The following is an 18,136-nucleotide window of genomic DNA, read 5'->3' on the forward strand; positions in this document are numbered from 1 at the left end:
CGTACTGCTGTAGAAGTAGAGCGGGACGGACCTCTTCAGGTTGTACTGCTGAGGTATTTTGCAGTTGGTACTTACCTACCTTTTCCAGAAGATTCGGATATTCTGCCCAGCACCAGGTTACTGTCGCTGATTGGTTGTCTAATTACCGGGGAGATTCTTGGAAGCTTCTATTCTTCTGCCCAGCACCTGGACTTTGTCGCTGATTGGCCGTTCAGTCTGAAGGCGGGAAGATTTTTCTTTAAAAAACCCAGCTTTCCTGCTGTTTCTGCCAGTTCCAGATTTCCTAAGACCAGCGTCCCCACCCTCCTTCCCAATTTTATGTAATTTCTGCTTGTCGCAATGTCTTAGGCCCCATGCACACGATCATAAAAAAACTCTGCTTTTGCGGACCGCAAAAATAGACCCATTCACTTTCATTGAACGCGGACACCTTTCCGTAGCGCTACGGGTGGGTGTCCGTGCCGTAGAAATGTTCCGAAAATTATGGAACATGTCTGTTCTTTTGCATTTTGCGGGCCGTGCTCCCATACGTTGTATGGGTGCACGGCCCGAAAATGCGGGTGGCAGTTGGTGGCCGGCCGTGCCCGCAATCGCGGGCCGTGATTGCGGGCACGGTCATGTGCTTGGGGCCTTATTAGTGGGGTTTTTGTCTCCCAGCTATTGCTGGGTGGACTGAGTTTTAAACTGGTTTATTATTATTATTGTGATTTTTAATTTAGAATTGTTTAAATTATTTATTTGGTTCAAGTATTTATCTTATTGATTCAAGTATCAATATCTTTTGGTAACGCTTAATAAAAACATTGCGGCCTTTTTTATCCACATATTTTGTCTGGTGTCTTTAATTCTGTTATATTAATGTATGAATTTGGGCCTTGTGCCATCATGTACTGCTGACATCATGGCGCATGCGCAGTCGGCCTTTGATGTTACAAGAAATGAGCATACTGCACATACGCGGGTCATAATGCGAATGGCGCATGCGCGATACTTCTATAAGGAGAACTGTGACGTTTGCCTAGCGTGGCGACTTCAATCATGAGCCAGGGGAGGCTTAGATAGGTAAATAATGCTGACGGCTGGAATACCCCTTTTAGACAAGGGTTTAAGTGTAACATACATGAGATTATTATGGGGTATACAGTAAACCACCCACCGTAGAATAGGAGATGATATAAAAGACTTTGCGGGTAGCCAGAGGCTCATCAGTATTTGTTTAGGGTAAGGTTAGGCTAAGTTCACACTAGTGTTGGTATACGTTTACCTCTCTTCCATCAGTGGAAGAGAGGATCGAAAGATTAAACGGAAAGCAACCGTTCCGTTAGAATTACCATTGATTTCAATTGTAATTCTTTTGTTTCAGTTGCTTTCCGTTTGTCTCCATTCGCTAGGCTTGCGTTTTTTTTGACGGAAGCAAAAGTGCAGTTTGCAAAACTTTTGTTTCCGTGAATGAGAGAAAAACGGAAAGCAACTGAAACAACAGAATTACCATTGAAATCAATGGTAATTCTAACGGAATCGTTGCTTTCCGTTTAATCTTTCGATCAGGTAAACGTATACTAACGCTAGTGTGAATTTAGCCTTACATGCAGCATTGTATTTCATTTGAGCTTTGTTATTACAGAACTGTGGACTCTATAGGTGAATTGTGAGCCGTAGGAACTTATGGAAATGCTCAGAACTTCCTATTGTTCCTTATAGCTGCATTATAAAGGGACTATCCGTCTACGCACATTTTTTTAGTCACTAGGGGACAAATAAATAACTTTACTGTAAGCTTTTGAGAAAAGTTAGTCATGACGCGTGAACGATTAATACTCCCCCACCCCCTTTGTTTCTATCTCTGCCTTCCTCCAGCTCCACATTCCAACCCCGGGGAAAAGGTGCGTGGGCCGTATCACCAGTCTAGGATCACTCCGCCAGCCAGCTCTCCAATCCACACAATGAGCAGCAGCGGAAAAAGCCTCCACCTGGGAGCAAAGCTCAGGAACTTGGCTCTTATTATAGGTGTCCCCGAACTACAGCTGAAATCTTATGGTGTAGGTGAATGTAATCCCGATCTATTACATAAAGATGCAGAAACGATCTATTATGGTTTCAAATCAATAAGATAATGATTATCATGTAACGAGAAAAACGTTTTAGTCTGGTGTTGCAATCGGTTCTGGTAATTGTAAACAATACTACATGATCGCTGAGGTGCAGGCTATTATTACTGTAGGGTAGTATATACGCAGCGCTGTCTGTGGTCTTGTGATATATCAACACCGTCTACAGTTCGCATAACAGCAGCAACACGAGCAGAAACCGAGAGTAGGCGGAACTCTTTTTTTTTTTTATCACTCCGCCCCTCCCATCTCTCACTCCCTCCTACTGCGTGCCGAGCAGGCGGAAGGATACTGTCAGACCCGGCGAAGCGCCCTGGTATAAAACCAGAGTGTGCGGCGCCATTTTAAGCCTCTGTGTCGCGTTGTGGAGAGGGAGAGAGTGGATAGGTGTGCGGCAGGCTGGGAAGCCACGGGGAAAATTAATAAACCGGGGATTCATTTTAACATACCGTGTGACTTGAGTACCTAACTGGTACAGAACCATACGTAACGTTACTCCTGAAGTGGACGCGAAATAAGGAGAACGGTGGAGGTGGAGGAGGAGGCCAACACCGGACGACATTGTTTTAACAGTCGGAACCTGGACTCAAGGACTGAGCGGTATGTATTCAGTGTATATCGGTGTGTGACACGTGTACATGGGCGGACATGCATGCGGTCGGGTGTCCGGCCTTATGTGCTGCTGTTATATAAGCTGCTGTTGGGTGTGGATTGGCTTGTTTTGGTGGCAGCGATTCTATGATACTGAGGTGTGGACGCTGCTCCTCCAGGACTGTACCCTTGTTTAGGCCTGTGCTGCATATATGTGAGGGTCTGCACACCCCTATTATACGCCATTGCTCCACTGCAGACCCCATACGTGTCCGGTGTGCGGCTTCTATTACACGGTAGGTGGGTGACGTGCCTCACTCTTTATATTGCAGGGGTAGATGGTGTACTTGTAACATATGTCCTTGGTGTTTGTAGCAGGGCGCAATGTTTACCTCTGCAGCATCTGAGCTCGATAGGCTATGCTGTACTTACTGCTCTTTGTCTCTGAGATTGTTTACTTTTGTCTGTGCTCTGCTGAGGTTCAGCTGAAACATGAGATCCCTCTCTAAACTGGAGTTTTCTTTTAAAATGGCTTTGTGTAGGGCGGAGGTGCAGACAAGTCAGTGCCTCCCTCCCCCATCCCTTATACAGAGTTGTCTGCAGCCAGTCTCTCTGCTCTCTATATTGAAATCCACTTTATTAGGAATAATCCAATAATGGTTGACACTATGAGAGGAGCCATGTTCTATCTGTATAACTTTTGTAGTATTATGGCGCATGAAACTCTTGCCCTATTCCTTTCGTCTCTTGGGTTTATCAGCGTTCATATTTGAGTTTAGTGACTATTGTACTTTAGTTTTACCTGTGCTGTAAATAGACGGTGGTTTTGGGCCATCGTCCCTTTAAAATACCTGGGGTGGTCTTGCTGGCAAGACCCTTCTCCCTCCCAGTGATTGGCTGAGATGGAGTAGTAATGTTGTCTTGCCAGGGAGGAAATGCTCTGAAGGTACAGAAGTCATGTGTCCTTACCCTGGATAGTAAACAGTGCAACAAGACGGCTGAGCTCTTGTATTATCACACTGTCCTGAGGCGAAGTCCTCACCACATCTAAGACTTCATATACATTTAATACATCGATCATCTCTTTCGTTCCTTGCGGCTCAGTCTTGTAACTGACCAAATAACACCTCTTAACTGGTCACCTTTCAGTGAAGATGAAGAGCTGGGTTAGTAGAGAAAAGCAAAATGAGAACTTGGTCTTCCCAGTGCCGGTTGTACTTCATTTTTAGTCATTGGGATCGGGATCTCTGTTATCCAATGCAATAACTAAGTCACAGCTGGACCTCCTTTACTGTAAGTCCCTCTTGTGCCATAAGGCATCTGGTTGGCTTCTCAGTTCCTATTGTACAGCTTGGAATTTGACTTTCCAAATAGGACAAATACTTTTTGGAGATGCCAGTGCTGTTGCCTCTGATCCCGTAGCTGACTGGTCACTACATTTCCCTTGTAGGGGGAAAAAAAACCACAGCCTATGCCTCAGATGCTGGGCTAAATAAGCATCTAGTGCTGTCTATATACTGCCCCCCACAATAGACTGGCGGGATTGATTTGTGTATCGGCTACCCCTCTCCTGTGGTAGTTGGAAGCTAAATGTTTTCTGTTTTTTGTGGATTTTGATTATTTCTATTATACCGGTACATTGTACATGTGGTTGTATTTGGATTAGATTGGTGGTAAGCTAGCATGCTTTTGTACCCCCATACTTCTATAAGTACTTACCTGACGGCTCCTTCTATAGACGTAGTGGTCAGTGTCGTGGCTTTTCATCAGTATTGTAGGTGTAATAAGTGGTGGTGGTTGGCATGGTTTCCTTGCAGGTTGAAACCTGAATGGTGGTAACCTATGCATGAAGTCTATATGTTCTCCCAATGTTTTCATAGATTTCCTCCAGATACCGCCCAGACTACAAAAATATACTGCTAGATTACCGATTGACTTCCTGTAAAAAATATCCCCAGTATCAGATTGGGGGACATTGGTATGTGAGCACTTCTGCAGTGTATGTTGCCATATAAATATTGGAATTAAGAGGGTAAAGGCCCTTTTACACGCCAGTTTGGCGAGCGCAGATCGAGACATCCCACCCTTAATGGATTTCTTAATGTATCGAGTGATAAGGATTGTGTAGGGATCAAAACTCTAGATACAGTGCAAAATAAGTAAAAAAGACGCTCACAAGACTTAGACAGTTTTTAGAAACCTTTTCTCTCCATATTCAACAAAGAACGTAGGGACTAAAGTGGTCATTGTCGTCAAATCCATGTGAGTAATGAAGTGGAACCCCCTTGGTAATGGACAGTAAATGTGTCTGCCAGTCACACAATTCTTAGCCATTTATTTTATTTTTATGTTTTCAACCTATATTGGTCAAGTACAAGCAGTTATCCAGTGTGTCCTCTTTCGAATATTCTATATAGACTGTAGCAGGAATGACAGGTGACTATTAGCCAGAATAAAGCTTTAACCTTATTGCAGTAATGTTTGACTGGTTCAATAAGAACGTTTGAGGACAGGCGCACCATGTACGCGCTGCCGTATACATGTAGTTTTTTTCTGACTATCCTTACCGGCCTGATCTTTAGCGTGTGCACATGTTTATATATTGTCCTTGGCTTTTCTGGCTTGGTATACCTTGCATACACCATTCGACAACATACCTAAGGTTGGCATGGGTAGCACACTTCTTGGCAGATTGGCTCCTGGATCTGCTGCGTGAACATACAATTTGTACATTTTGTTACATTGGTCTTGCCTGCTGATGGGTATGTTCCAGTGGTGCAGGGCTAGTACATATGCGGGTAAACTGATCTGGCAATACACATGGTATGTTTGAGTTCATGGCAGGATTTGAGTTCTGCATGTTCATAGTATTTCTTTACTATGGAATAATAAGCCACATGTAAAGGGCGGTCATATGATTATATTTGCATCATAAACTAATGTTTGGACAATATTATGGAGACCATACACTCAGATTAAGCAGATGTTACTATTCTCGGGGGCTGCTTTACTGCTGGTGAAATGGCCCAAAGAACAAGTTGGCAGTGGATTTGTGTAGAACCCTGGCATAATGCAGGTGTATTCGTGTCATGAAAATGTTGTTGGCCAATGTGAGACAACAAGATGGAAGAAAATATTTGTACTTCACCTTGTTGTGCCAAAACGTGACTACTGAAAAATGTCAGATTTAAGGCTGTCGGCAACCATTTTGAGGGTTTCTGTTTAGAGCCAACATGGACAAGAGATATAAACTGTTTTTTTGATCTATTTTGGGTTTGATATTTGTGGTAATTTTGTTGCGGGGGGGGGGGGGGGTGTTAAAAAAAAAAAAAAAAAAAAAAAAAAAAAAAGACCGTGCCCTGACAGCCAGTCTGACCGCCACTGTAATTGTGAAGACTTTCTAGTGAAGGCTGCCAGTGTTTTCTTTCAAGTACTTGAGGATGTGACTTGTGTTGTGTTAGGGGTGCAGATATCCTGCAGTGAATCCCCTGTGGTGGATGTATCTGTATGACCAGGTTTAATCTGTCTACAAACTAGAGTGGCTGTTAGGACAGGTCCTCCTATATCCACCCAGAATCCCTCATTCACTGGTTACTTTATCGCTGGGTAAACTATGCTATTTAGATCAGGCAGATGAGATCCATGGTATTAACCTTTCTAGCTTTAATGGTGCTGGCTACAGTTTCATATTACGAAGGTATATAGGTAATGGTCTTCTGGCTGGCAGTAAATGTAGCATTGGGGTGTCCCTATCCTAGTTTCACTGCCATAGTGTATTGACTCTACAAGAAACTCTATTACAGGATTTTGTTTCCTGAAACAGTTTTTGTGTGACCGTGGTTTTAGAATTGAGTACATTTGATATTTGAAATATTGTAGGGGTATAGCTTTGTATGCTGCGTACATAGGATTTACATTGCAGAAGGCAAACTTAATTTCTGCTATCTTCTACCAGTGTTTGATGGATGAAGAAACTGTTTTAAACACTCTCCCATAGTACTTTTCACCAAATGTTGGTCCTGTCTGGAGCATACTGTGGGACATTGTCCTGCAAACAGGACTAATACTTGTTATCCATGAGCAATCGGTCTCTCCAGGTATTTCCAGACTAATATATAAATGTTTGTCTGTAGAGGGCAGTGCTGTAATAGGGGAATGGCTCTTGTGTCTTAAGAGGGACTACTGTTTTCTGTACTCAGACTACTGCCTTTATGGACCTTTTTTAACTCTAAGGGTATGTGCACACGAGAAGTGGCCTTTACGTCTGAAAAGACAGACTGTTTTCAGGAGAAAACAGCTGCGTCGTTTCAGACGTAAAAGCTCCTCGCATTTTGCGAGGCGTTTTTGACGCCTGTAATCTTGTGCTGCTCTTCATTGACTTCAATGAAGAACGTCTCAAATTACGTTGCAAAGAAGTGCCCTGCACTTCTTTGCCGAGGCAGTCATTTTACGCGTCGTCGTTTGACAGCTGTCAAACAACGACGCGTAAATGACAGGTCGTCTGCATAGTACGTCTGCAAACCCATTCAAATGAATGGGCAGATGTTTGCCGACGTATTGTAGCCCTATTTTCAGACTTAAAACGAGGCATAATACGCCTCGTTTACGTCTGAAAATAGGTTGTGTGAACCCAGCCTTAACTTGTATCTTTCAGCTCACTAGTTCTTAGGAAATATTCCCATTTAATAAAGTGATATCTCTAAGATATGCTGTTGCTTTATGATTATGGGTGTCTGAACTTTGGGCCCCTGAGAATCAAGAATGAAGGGGCAGTAGTGAGGTCCTCGTTCTCAGGATCTGTGGGGCTCCTAGAGGTTGACCTGAACTGATCATTGTGATATGCCATCACGTTATAAAATGGAAATACCACTTTAGGTTTACTGAATAACAGAATTTAAATTTCCATAGTTTGATCTACTGCTGTGTTCCTGTACTAGACGGTATGAGACTATTGGGAGCTAATACTTGAACCCTCCCGGCTCATAAGTGAACGGCAGACCCAGGTCATTCCAGTCTGGCCCGCCATTGATGTCAATGGCCAAATCTGACTAGTGAAACGTTACATGCAAGAGATCTGTCAGGAGCTTTTTGGTATAACATGATTCCTGTTGCTGACAATGCGATTCATTCATCAGTTTCCAGACTCATTATGGGCAGCGGTTTCCCTTTTGTACTAAAGACTGGTGTGAAGTCGCACTTTCAAAATTTTGGTTTTTAAGAGGAAGAAATGTCAACATGTACTGTGAAAGCTGTGGCACAAGGTGATGTTACTTTCTGCTTTATAGCCTGTTAGGTGTATTTAAAGTTCATGGTCAGTCCATGGAGTCATTTTGTCACCGGATCATGGGTGACTATCATAAATTTGGCAAGACCGTGTGGATTAGGGCTGCATGCATTTGATGGCTACCTGTGCGCCTGTGACAAGGTTTCCTATTGAAAGGATAGGTAATCTATAGTAACCAGCAGCAATGTATAGGCTTCATTGTAGACCTTGTGGTAGTGGAAATTGCTCTCTGATGTAGAAAACCTAATCTTCATTCAGAGAGCAATGTATATGCCCTATTACATCGGCCAATTTTGGCAAGTGCATTGAGTGATCAATGAGAGAGCTTGTTGATCAGCTCTCATTTGCTCTTATGTATAGAGAAGGGCGGTAATTACTGATCGCTCGTCCCCATACATTAACATGTTGACCGTGCACCTCCTTGTTTACACACGGGGGATGTGCGTCCAAAAACAGTTCCATTTCAGTTTTTTCAACTATGATCAGCAGATGAACTAGTATTTGCTCGTTCACTTGCTGATCGCTGCTTGCCCTGTTTTATGAACGCTTGTCTGCCTGATTGCCCAGTGTAAAAGGGCCATTTGTTGCATTACTCGCATGTGTTGAGGGCAGACTGTCCACTTCCTAGTTAAATATATTGTATATTTCAGATTAAGTGTGTGTGTGTGTTTTTCAGCCTGTGTGGAGGACTGCAATAGGCAAAGTATCAGTTTGGAAGCCACACACACCAATCTAGGAGCATCCCTACCCTTTTTTGTGAGATGCCAGCAGTAGATCTTTTTGCACATTTGCTTCCTGGCTCCTGGTATTTGCATAATGAAATGGCATGTTTTAAACGCCTGTTTTTTTTTTTTGTTTTTTTCCCCCCAAACCCTGACCACTATCCTGGGTGTTCTGCTTTTTAGTCCTGACCTCATGGTAACTTGTCATTAGTGTTGCTCGTTGTACTTGGTAATATAAGAACCTAGATAAACATTACATTTGCTAAAACTTAAATTAACATTACAGACTTCTCCTAAATCATCGCCTAAAACACGTAACTATATTAGAAGTTGCCATTTTCTAGGTTTTGGCTGTGCAAGATTTTTTTTTTTTTTAATTTCTCATCAGTCTGTCCCAAGTGGGTGTAGTAGTTTAGTTCCTGGTCTCCTGTAAGCTAAGGTTTCATGGCTTTGTTAAGCTGATTCATAAATATGCTGGCACAGGGAGGATAAACACTAGGATTTAACAAACCCTTCTGTAAATGCCTTTTTAGGGCAAGTTTAGCTGTTAGATTTCCCCAACAGAGGAAACACAATTTGACATTTATTAGGCTACATGTGTAACCATAGGAGTCCCCAGGCCCTTGCAGATGGAAAGGGTGTTATATCTAAGCCTTAATGCTGTCAATTACTTTGTAGGGAGTACCAATTTCTTGCACCACTCTGTTGCCATACACATGGAAACTGAACTGCGGGGCAGAATTGCTGTGACATGAGTGAGGATAGGGAGTCCTGTACATCAACTGGTACATTGTGCGCTTGCTGTGTGGTGTTTCTTTAGGATTACCGACTTTATTAGCAGTCGAAATGGCAAACTTCGTATCGAATTTCACAATGTATTCTAGTTGTTTAGAATCTTGAAGACTTGCTCACTAGTATTCTGCTTAAAAATCACAATAGAAAATAAAAGCTGTCCTCTGTGATTGAAGGGTCTTCTATGTATTAATTTGTATATTCTTTATTTCTAGGCTTCTACCGCACATCAGTCTATTTTTTTTCTATTTGACTGAAACATGGCAACTCAAGGTGACTACATTTCCTTAAAGCTTGTTCAGGTCCTAGACCTTGGTGGTTTTTTTTTGTAAAGTGGGATTTTTATTTTGAGGGGGAACTTTTATTTTATAATTTTAACAAGACAATTTTGGATGTGGGTTTTGCAACAAAGTGTTTTTTCAGGAGTTTTGATTTCTCTGGGATATTTGTCTACTTTTTAGCTGACCTAATGGAGCTAGACATGGCAATGGAGCCAGATCGGAAAGCAGCAGTCAGTCACTGGCAGCAGCAGTCATATCTGGATTCTGGAATTCATTCTGGAGCCACTACAACTGCCCCATCTCTTAGTGGAAAGGGAAATCCAGATGAGGAAGATGTGGATACTTCCCATGTGCTGTATGAATGGGAACAGGGCTTCTCTCAGCCTTTCACCCAAGATCAAGTGGCAGGTAAGAAGAATTTATGACCCTATCATGTTGATTTGAGGAAGTTTCCTTATTTTAACGTGGTCTTTATTTTCAAGATATTGATGGGCAGTTTGCAATGACCAGAGCCCAGAGGGTGCGAGCTGCCATGTTTCCTGAAACACTAGACGAAGGCATGCAAATTCCTTCCACACAGTTTGACTCTGCTCATCCTACAAACGTGCAGCGCTTGGCTGAACCTTCACAGATGCTAAAACATGCTGTGGTCAACTTGATAAACTACCAAGATGATGCTGAATTGGCTACTCGTGCTATTCCGGAGTTAACAAAACTGCTTAATGATGAGGACCAGGTAAGACTATGTCGTGTAGTCACCTAGAAAGTGGCTTGTATAGTGAATAATTTTAGTCTTAAATCTCAACTGAAAATGTAACTTGCTCTGTGATAGAATGGTCTAGACATTTACCAATCCTTTGAGGCTGTAGGAATAAAGTGCTATTAAGCTTAATATTTTGACCTAACTTTTTGCTGTCTCAATCAGTATTACTAACTTGCCGTTTTATTTTCTCCAGGTTGTGGTCAATAAAGCTGCAGTTATGGTTCATCAATTGTCAAAGAAGGAAGCTTCCCGCCATGCTATCATGCGTTCCCCACAGATGGTTTCTGCAATTGTTCGTACCATGCAGAACACAAATGATGTTGAAACTGCCCGGTGTACTGCTGGTACTCTTCACAATCTCTCTCACCATCGTGAAGGGTTGCTGGCCATATTTAAATCTGGAGGCATTCCTGCTTTGGTCAAAATGCTAGGGTATGTCTTTCTCCTAATTGTCATGACGTCTGTGGCATTAATATGGCAACTTTGCTTCATAAAACCGAAAAATCCGCTAATGGAATAGTTTGTTTACTGCCAACATTAGTGTAAGACTAATTTAATTTCTGAAATTGCAAAAAATATAACAAAAAACCTTGCAAGCTATTTTACAAACGGTAAAAAAAAACAACCTGATCTCTGTTCAACCCCATGTCAACCAACCCTCTAAGGTGTGGAAGAGGGGGAAAATTCTGAACTGATGTCTCTAAGGCTATGGTTCACACTCAATCCAAAGATAGACCCATAGGTCTATCTATTTGTAGGCTGCACCTCCATTCGAATTCATTATCCAAATGTATTTTGTATTTTTGGACAGCCCTCTAATGACCCCAGGGACTGGGTTGGAAGCAGTTTGCTGTATAGTTATGGCTATTGTAGCAGTTTCATTTTTTTGGGTACTAACACATGGTCTTTACACACTTTGCTTAGGTCGCCTGTGGACTCTGTGCTCTTCTATGCGATCACAACACTGCACAATCTTCTCTTGCATCAAGAAGGAGCAAAAATGGCCGTTCGTTTAGCTGGTGGATTGCAGAAAATGGTTGCTTTGCTGAACAAAACAAATGTCAAGTTTTTAGCCATAACTACGGATTGTCTCCAAATATTAGCCTATGGGAACCAAGAGAGCAAGGTATGTCATGCTGATAACCTGGCGGTGCCAAGTGTCTTTGATTCTGTACAAGAAATTCTAATACCGAACTTTTCACTTGTTCCATGCATATTACTGTACACAATATATCGTCGGCAATAATTAGTTATTTTTTTTTTTCTTTAGTTAATTATTCTTGCAAGTGGGGGTCCTCAGGCATTGGTCACAATAATGAGGACTTACAGCTATGAGAAACTCCTGTGGACCACAAGTCGTGTGCTGAAGGTGTTATCCGTCTGCTCCAGTAATAAGCCTGCGATCGTTGAAGCTGGTAAGTTCAGTTTTGTGTTTTTGTCACCCTATTGAATCGTGGCAAGAGAAATTTGTTTCATGTTACACTTCCGCCACTCAAATGCCGTGTATGTGATATAGATATATAAATGTTTTACATACTAAAATTATAATAGAAGTATTTCAATCCTGTTTGAACCACTCATGTCACCTGAAATGGTTACATTGTCTTGCTATCCTGCAGGTGGCATGCAAGCTTTGGGGTTGCACCTCACTGACCCAAGCCAGCGTCTGGTACAGAATTGTCTTTGGACTTTAAGAAATCTCTCCGATGCAGCAACTAAACAAGTAACGATTTTCTTACATCTTGCTGGTATAGCTTTTCTTTGCTTGTACTGCTCCCAGCTTCCCCTTTGACTGTACTGCCTGTTTTACAGGAGGGAATGGAAGGTCTTCTAGGAACCCTTGTTCAACTGCTTGGATCAGATGATATTAATGTTGTAACTTGTGCAGCTGGTATTCTGTCAAATCTTACGTGCAACAATTACAAGAATAAGATGATGGTTTGTCAAGTTGGAGGTATTGAGGCATTAGTACGCACTGTTCTACGTGCTGGCGACAGAGAGGACATCACAGAACCTGCTATATGTGCGCTTCGGCACCTTACCAGCAGACATCAGGAGGCAGAGATGGCTCAAAATGCAGTGCGACTCCACTACGGACTACCAGTGGTGGTGAAATTATTGCACCCACCTTCTCACTGGCCCCTCATTAAGGTAATTTTGTTTGGCAGTAGAGGTATATTGTGGCATTAGGTTTCCATTTAGTAGTAGGTTTTAATGATGGGTTAAATGATCTTCAATTGACTTCTTTTTGGCTTCCTTTCAGGCAACTGTAGGCTTGATTCGTAACCTTGCATTATGCCCAGCTAACCATGCACCCTTGCGTGAACAAGGTGCTATTCCAAGACTGGTTCAGCTTCTGGTTCGTGCACACCAGGACACCCAACGTCGTACATCTATGGGGGGAACACAGCAGCAGTTTGTGGTATGTTGAACAATTTATTTCTAACCCATGCTTGCCTCTTTTTAGCTTTGTAGTGCATAGGAACCTAATCACTAATAGAATATTGGTTAAATGTTGCACTGGTTCTATTACGAACTGGACAAAAGTCTAAATGTAAACTATTTAAAACATATATTTTTGTTTCTGGTTTAAATTTAAATAAAATATAAAAAATTTTTTTATAGCTATTAAGGTCTTCCCACGTGTTTGCTGTATTGATGCAATAAATGTCCAATTGCTGGGATCTCAATTGCTAAAACTACGCAACTGTAACGTAACTAATGAAATGCTTATCGCATGTACTCAGTAGAAAACATGACTGAATCTGTTTGCTGTGCGTTCAACAATAACTGGGAACGATCATGTTTTTAGGAAGGTGTACGTATGGAAGAGATTGTTGAAGGGTGCACAGGGGCCCTCCACATTCTTGCTCGTGATGTGCACAACAGAATTGTTATCAGGGGGCTAAATACCATTCCACTTTTTGTACAGGTAAGTGATAATTTGCACCTTTTGTATAATTTGATTTCAATCAAGAATTCTCAAAGAATGCACTTTCCATTCTTGAAGCGAGATGTTTGGAGATTGCAGCAAAGAACGTAAATGATAGAACTGTAGCCTTCCGGAGTGAAGAGCAGATTTGGAAATCTAAACTTTCCTCCTCCTTGTAGCTGTTATACTCTCCCATTGAAAACATCCAAAGGGTAGCGGCTGGTGTGCTCTGTGAACTTGCTCAAGACAAGGAAGCTGCTGAAGCTATTGAGGCTGAAGGTGCAACTGCCCCACTGACGGAGCTGCTGCACTCAAGGAATGAAGGAGTTGGTGAGTAAACCAGAATATCTGACTAAAGGGTTGAAGTCCGACCCGGCTCTCAATTCTCCTTGCAAATAGGCAGAATAGCAGAACTTCATACAGGTTTTCTTCAAAAGACTAGTCTAAGGAATATTTGCGTGACATACATGTGTGTGCACCTAGCTGTAAAGTGGAGGTTTTTATTTTTTCTGCAACAAGCTTGGGTTTGTTAACTTTCTTTCTTTGCCTTTACAGCAACATACGCAGCAGCTGTACTATTCCGTATGTCTGAAGACAAGCCTCAGGACTACAAGAAGCGTTTGTCAGTTGAACTTACAAGTTCTCTGTTCCGAACTGAGCCAATGCCTTGGAATGAGGTAAACTTGCCCAAGCTTTAGCTACCTTTAATTAACGGGTGACATGTCCAAAAAAATATATATATTTTTAATGACTTAAAGGGGTTGTACAGGCTTCTGTCTAGAGCCAAAGGTGACAGAACTGTTTAAGTTTTTATTTATAGGGCTTATACGTGTAAGATTCAGTTCTGTCTGGTGCAAATACAGCCAATCGTATAAGGTCTCTTGCACACCATTGTGCCACTCGGGCAGTTTGCTGGCATCAGAGTGGCACCCGATAGTCTTCAGACCCATTCACTTTAGCGGGTGAATCGGGTCCGTGAGAAATGGTCAGACTCCGATCCGAGGAATTATAGAAAATGTCCTATCTTTCATCGGATCACTGACAGGACACGGTTGTGTGCATGAGGCGTTGGGAAGATGTGGTATGTGAAAATAAGCCCATGATTTCCCTTTCTGTTGGGAAAGCAAAATGACAACCTAAATTTCTCTTTTTGGCCTTAAACTGCAATTCGAATGTGATTACAACCCCTTTATAAACTGCTAATCTTTTGTGCTATGATTTGCAGATTTAACTTTTTTTTTTTTTTTTTTTTAAAACCAGGCTGGAGACCTAGGTGTTGACATCTGTGCTCAAGGAGAACCACTTGGATATAGACAGGATGGTGAGTTTTACATGGGTTTTTCCCCTTAGTGCTACAGCAATATTTGTCAGATCACGTTGGGGTCTGGAAGTTTGTACCTGAATCTACCATTGATTTTCAAGGGCCCTTTTTGTTTTGGAAATATAAAATTTTCACTAACTGAGAACCTGAGGGCTTTCAAGCCTATCCAGTACCCCTAAGTAGGGCTGCAGCTCTGTTCTGGAAATCTGGCGCTCTGTTCTGAGCTTGTGTACTAAATTGATCTAACAGAAGATCAATTTCAGGTGTATTTTCCCTTAAGCATGGTGGCTCAGTGGTTAGCACTGTTGACTGGCAGCGTGGGCAGGACCTTCTTGGAATTTTGTATGTTCTCCTGGTGTTTGCATGGGTTCTCGGGCTTTATCCCACGCAAAAAAATTCAGATAGTCAATTCAGATAGTCAATTCAGATAGTCAATTCAGATAGTCAATTCAGATAGTCAATTCAGATAGTCAATTCAGATAGTCAATTCAGATAGTCAATTCAGATAGTCAATTCAGATAGTCAATTCAGATAGTCAATTCAGATAGTCAATTCAGATAGTCAATTCAGATAGTCAATTCAGATAGTCAATTCAGATAGTCAATTCAGATAGTCAATTCAGATAGTCAATTCAGATAGTCAATTCAGATAGTCAATTCAGATAGTCAATTCAGATAGTCAATTCAGATAGTCAATTCAGATAGTCAATTCAGATAGTCAATTCAGATAGTCAATTCAGATAGTCAATTCAGATAGTCAATTCAGATAGTCAATTCAGATAGTCAATTCAGATAGTCAATTCAGATAGTCAATTCAGATAGTCAATTCAGATAGTCAATTCAGATAGTCAATTCAGATAGTCAATTCAGATAGTCAATTCAGATAGTCAATTCAGATAGTCAATTCAGATAGTCAATTCAGATAGTCAATTCAGATAGTCAATTCAGATAGTCAATTCAGATAGTCAATTCAGATAGTCAATTCAGATAGTCAATTCAGATAGTCAATTCAGATAGTCAATTCAGATAGTCAATTCAGATAGTCAATTCAGATAGTCAATTCAGATAGTCAATTCAGATAGTCAATTCAGATAGTCAATTCAGATAGTCAATTCAGATAGTCAATTCAGATAGTCAATTCAGATAGTCAATTCAGATAGTCAATTCAGATAGTCAATTCAGATAGTCAATTCAGATAGTCAATTCAGATAGTCAATTCAGATAGTCAATTCAGATAGTCAATTCAGATAGTCAATTCAGATAGTCAATTCAGATAGTCAATTCAGATAGTCAATTCAGATAGTCAATTCAGATAGTCAATTCAGATAGTCAATTCAGATAGTCAATTCATTCAGATGGAGACCGACTGAGGACCATGAATGATCTCTGTAGAGTGCTGTTGCATTTGTTGGAGCTTAGGAGTATCCTAAATAAATTCTGGATCAAGTTTTTGCTATCAATATAAGGGTATGTTCACACTGCTTATTTACGGACGTAAATCAGGCATTCTACGCCTCGATTTACATCTGAAAATGCAGCTCGATAACCTTGGCAAACATCTGCCCAGTCATTAGAATGGGTCTTACGATGTTCTGTGCACACGGTCATTTTTTTTACGCCCCGCTGTCAAAAGGAAATAAGACTCCCGCGTCAGAAGTGCCTGTCACTTCAGACGTAAATGGAGCCGTTTTCCATGGACTTCATGGAAAACCAGCTCCATTTAACATCCGTAATGGACGCAGCAAAAAGCGCCTCAACATGCCATTACGGCTGAAATTACTGTGCTGTTTTCTCCGTGTGAACATACCCTAATGCTAAAATCTGTTTGCAGATCCCAGCTACCGATCTTTTCATGCTGGTGGATATGGGCAAGATGCAATGGGATTGGACCCAATGATGGACCACGAGATGGGAGGACATCATCCTGGTGCAGAATATCCAGTTGATGGCTTGCCAGATTTAGGCCATGCTCAGGATCTTATGGATGGCCTTCCTCCAGGTGACAGCAATCAGTTGGCCTGGTTTGACACTGACCTGTAAATATACCTGTTTTTGGTAAGTTCACTATTAACTTTCTGTATTAAGTTAAACCCATTTCATTTTGAGATTAGCAATTTGAAAATCCTAGTTTATGCTCCATGTTAATCTAATTTAACTTTGTTTTTGTTTTTCCCTGTGCAGTTATTGTCAGAATGAATTTGCATTGTGATTGGCCTGTAGAGTTGCTGAGAGGGCTCGAGGGGTGGACTGGTTATCTCAGAAAGTGCCTGACACACTAACCAAGCTGAGTTTCCTATGGGAACAATGGAAGCTAACTTTATGTTCTGGTTTTTTGTTTTGTTTTTTTTGGTCGGAGGAACAATACCAATGGATTTTGGAAGTGACTCGTACATCAAGAATGCACAAGAATTGTTCGCAAGCTGGAACTTCTCAAACACTAGCCTTGCTTGTTTAAATAACTTTTTTAATTTTTTTTTTATTTTTTATCTGTAATGGTACTGACCTAGCTTGCTTTTCTTAGTATTTAGATTTATTTTCCTTTTCAGCGGTAGCGTTTTAAGTCTCTGTAGTGTTCAGTTAGTGCATATTGCTAAAGCGGTTTCTAATTTTTAAGGATCAAGTAAGTGTAGAACACTAATTCATAATCACTCTAATTGTATCCTGAATAAAGTGGAACATTGTGTAGCCTTTTTTGTATAAAACATAGACAAATAGAAATGGTCCAAATAGTTTACTTTTAATATGCTTAAAATAAGCAGGTGGATCGATTTTTGATCAAAGCTTTTATCTGGGATATGTCTGGGTAGGGGCCAGTAAGAACTTATTTGGAACCTGTAATGGACAATTTACCAGTTGCCTTTTATCCCAAAGTTATGTACTCTGAGGCCACAGATGCTTAATGAAAACAGATCATGAAATGGCTCAGAAGAATTAAAGTGGACTTTTAATGCATTCTACTGTGTCAAGTTATTTTAAGCAAGTCCATGTGGAATGGGTTTCTGTGGTCTTAAGGAACGAACCTATATATGTTTGTAAATGGAATGAACAAAGTAAAGTTATTTTTAAATTCAGATGTGTCTAGTCTGACCAGAAGTATCATTTCTGTGAATTCATTGCTTTAAATATGTTCTGCTGTATGGTCCTACATTATGAATTTTGAATATTAAGAGCAGCAAATTTAAAGCGGTTTCAGGTGACTTCTGAATAAGCTTGAATTTGTGTACATGAGGCTGAATACTACTTCTGGCCATTATGCAGCGTGATTTGAATGACTATTTTTTTTTTTTTTTTAACCAGATTTTCCTTGAGGTAGGCCACTTTCAACTGCAATATTTTAAATCCG

General features: G+C 41.1%; 1 protein-coding gene across 2 annotated transcripts; it reads left to right on the plus strand.

Moving 5' to 3' along the window:
* The first annotated feature begins 2,443 nt into the window (after nucleotides 1-2,443).
* CTNNB1 (catenin beta 1) lies at nucleotides 2,444-17,864 on the plus strand. 2 transcript variants are annotated; one of them, XM_075827081.1, is made up of 16 exons: nucleotides 2,444-2,708; nucleotides 9,713-9,770; nucleotides 9,959-10,186; nucleotides 10,261-10,514; nucleotides 10,735-10,973; nucleotides 11,466-11,667; nucleotides 11,812-11,956; nucleotides 12,161-12,264; nucleotides 12,354-12,692; nucleotides 12,805-12,963; nucleotides 13,354-13,473; nucleotides 13,653-13,803; nucleotides 14,029-14,150; nucleotides 14,734-14,794; nucleotides 16,625-16,848; nucleotides 16,975-17,864. In XM_075827081.1, exons 2-15 carry the CDS (start codon nucleotides 9,758-9,760, stop codon nucleotides 16,831-16,833), a joined length of 2,346 nt encoding a protein of 781 aa, XP_075683196.1. In that variant the 5' UTR covers nucleotides 2,444-2,708; nucleotides 9,713-9,757; the 3' UTR covers nucleotides 16,834-16,848; nucleotides 16,975-17,864. The 2 variants fall into 2 exon arrangements, with proteins under 2 accessions (XP_075683196.1, XP_075683197.1); XM_075827082.1 differs by lacking the exon at nucleotides 2,444-2,708 and adding an exon at nucleotides 7,868-7,960.
* The last annotated feature ends 272 nt before the right edge of the window (nucleotides 17,865-18,136 follow it).

The sequence above is a fragment of the Rhinoderma darwinii genome, chromosome 5 (assembly GCF_050947455.1).
Source record: "Rhinoderma darwinii isolate aRhiDar2 chromosome 5, aRhiDar2.hap1, whole genome shotgun sequence".
In the NCBI taxonomy this organism is placed as follows: domain Eukaryota; kingdom Metazoa; phylum Chordata; class Amphibia; order Anura; family Rhinodermatidae; genus Rhinoderma; species Rhinoderma darwinii.

What these genes read in the sequence shown, in the direction of transcription:
- CTNNB1 (XM_075827081.1), top strand. An exon ending in CACCCAAGATCAAGTGGCAG is followed by an intron (nt 10,187 to 10,260) that starts GTAAGAAGAATT and finishes TTTATTTTCAAG; the next exon opens with ATATTGATGGGCAGTTTGCA. An exon ending in CCGATGCAGCAACTAAACAA is followed by an intron (nt 12,265 to 12,353) that starts GTAACGATTTTC and finishes CCTGTTTTACAG; the next exon opens with GAGGGAATGGAAGGTCTTCT.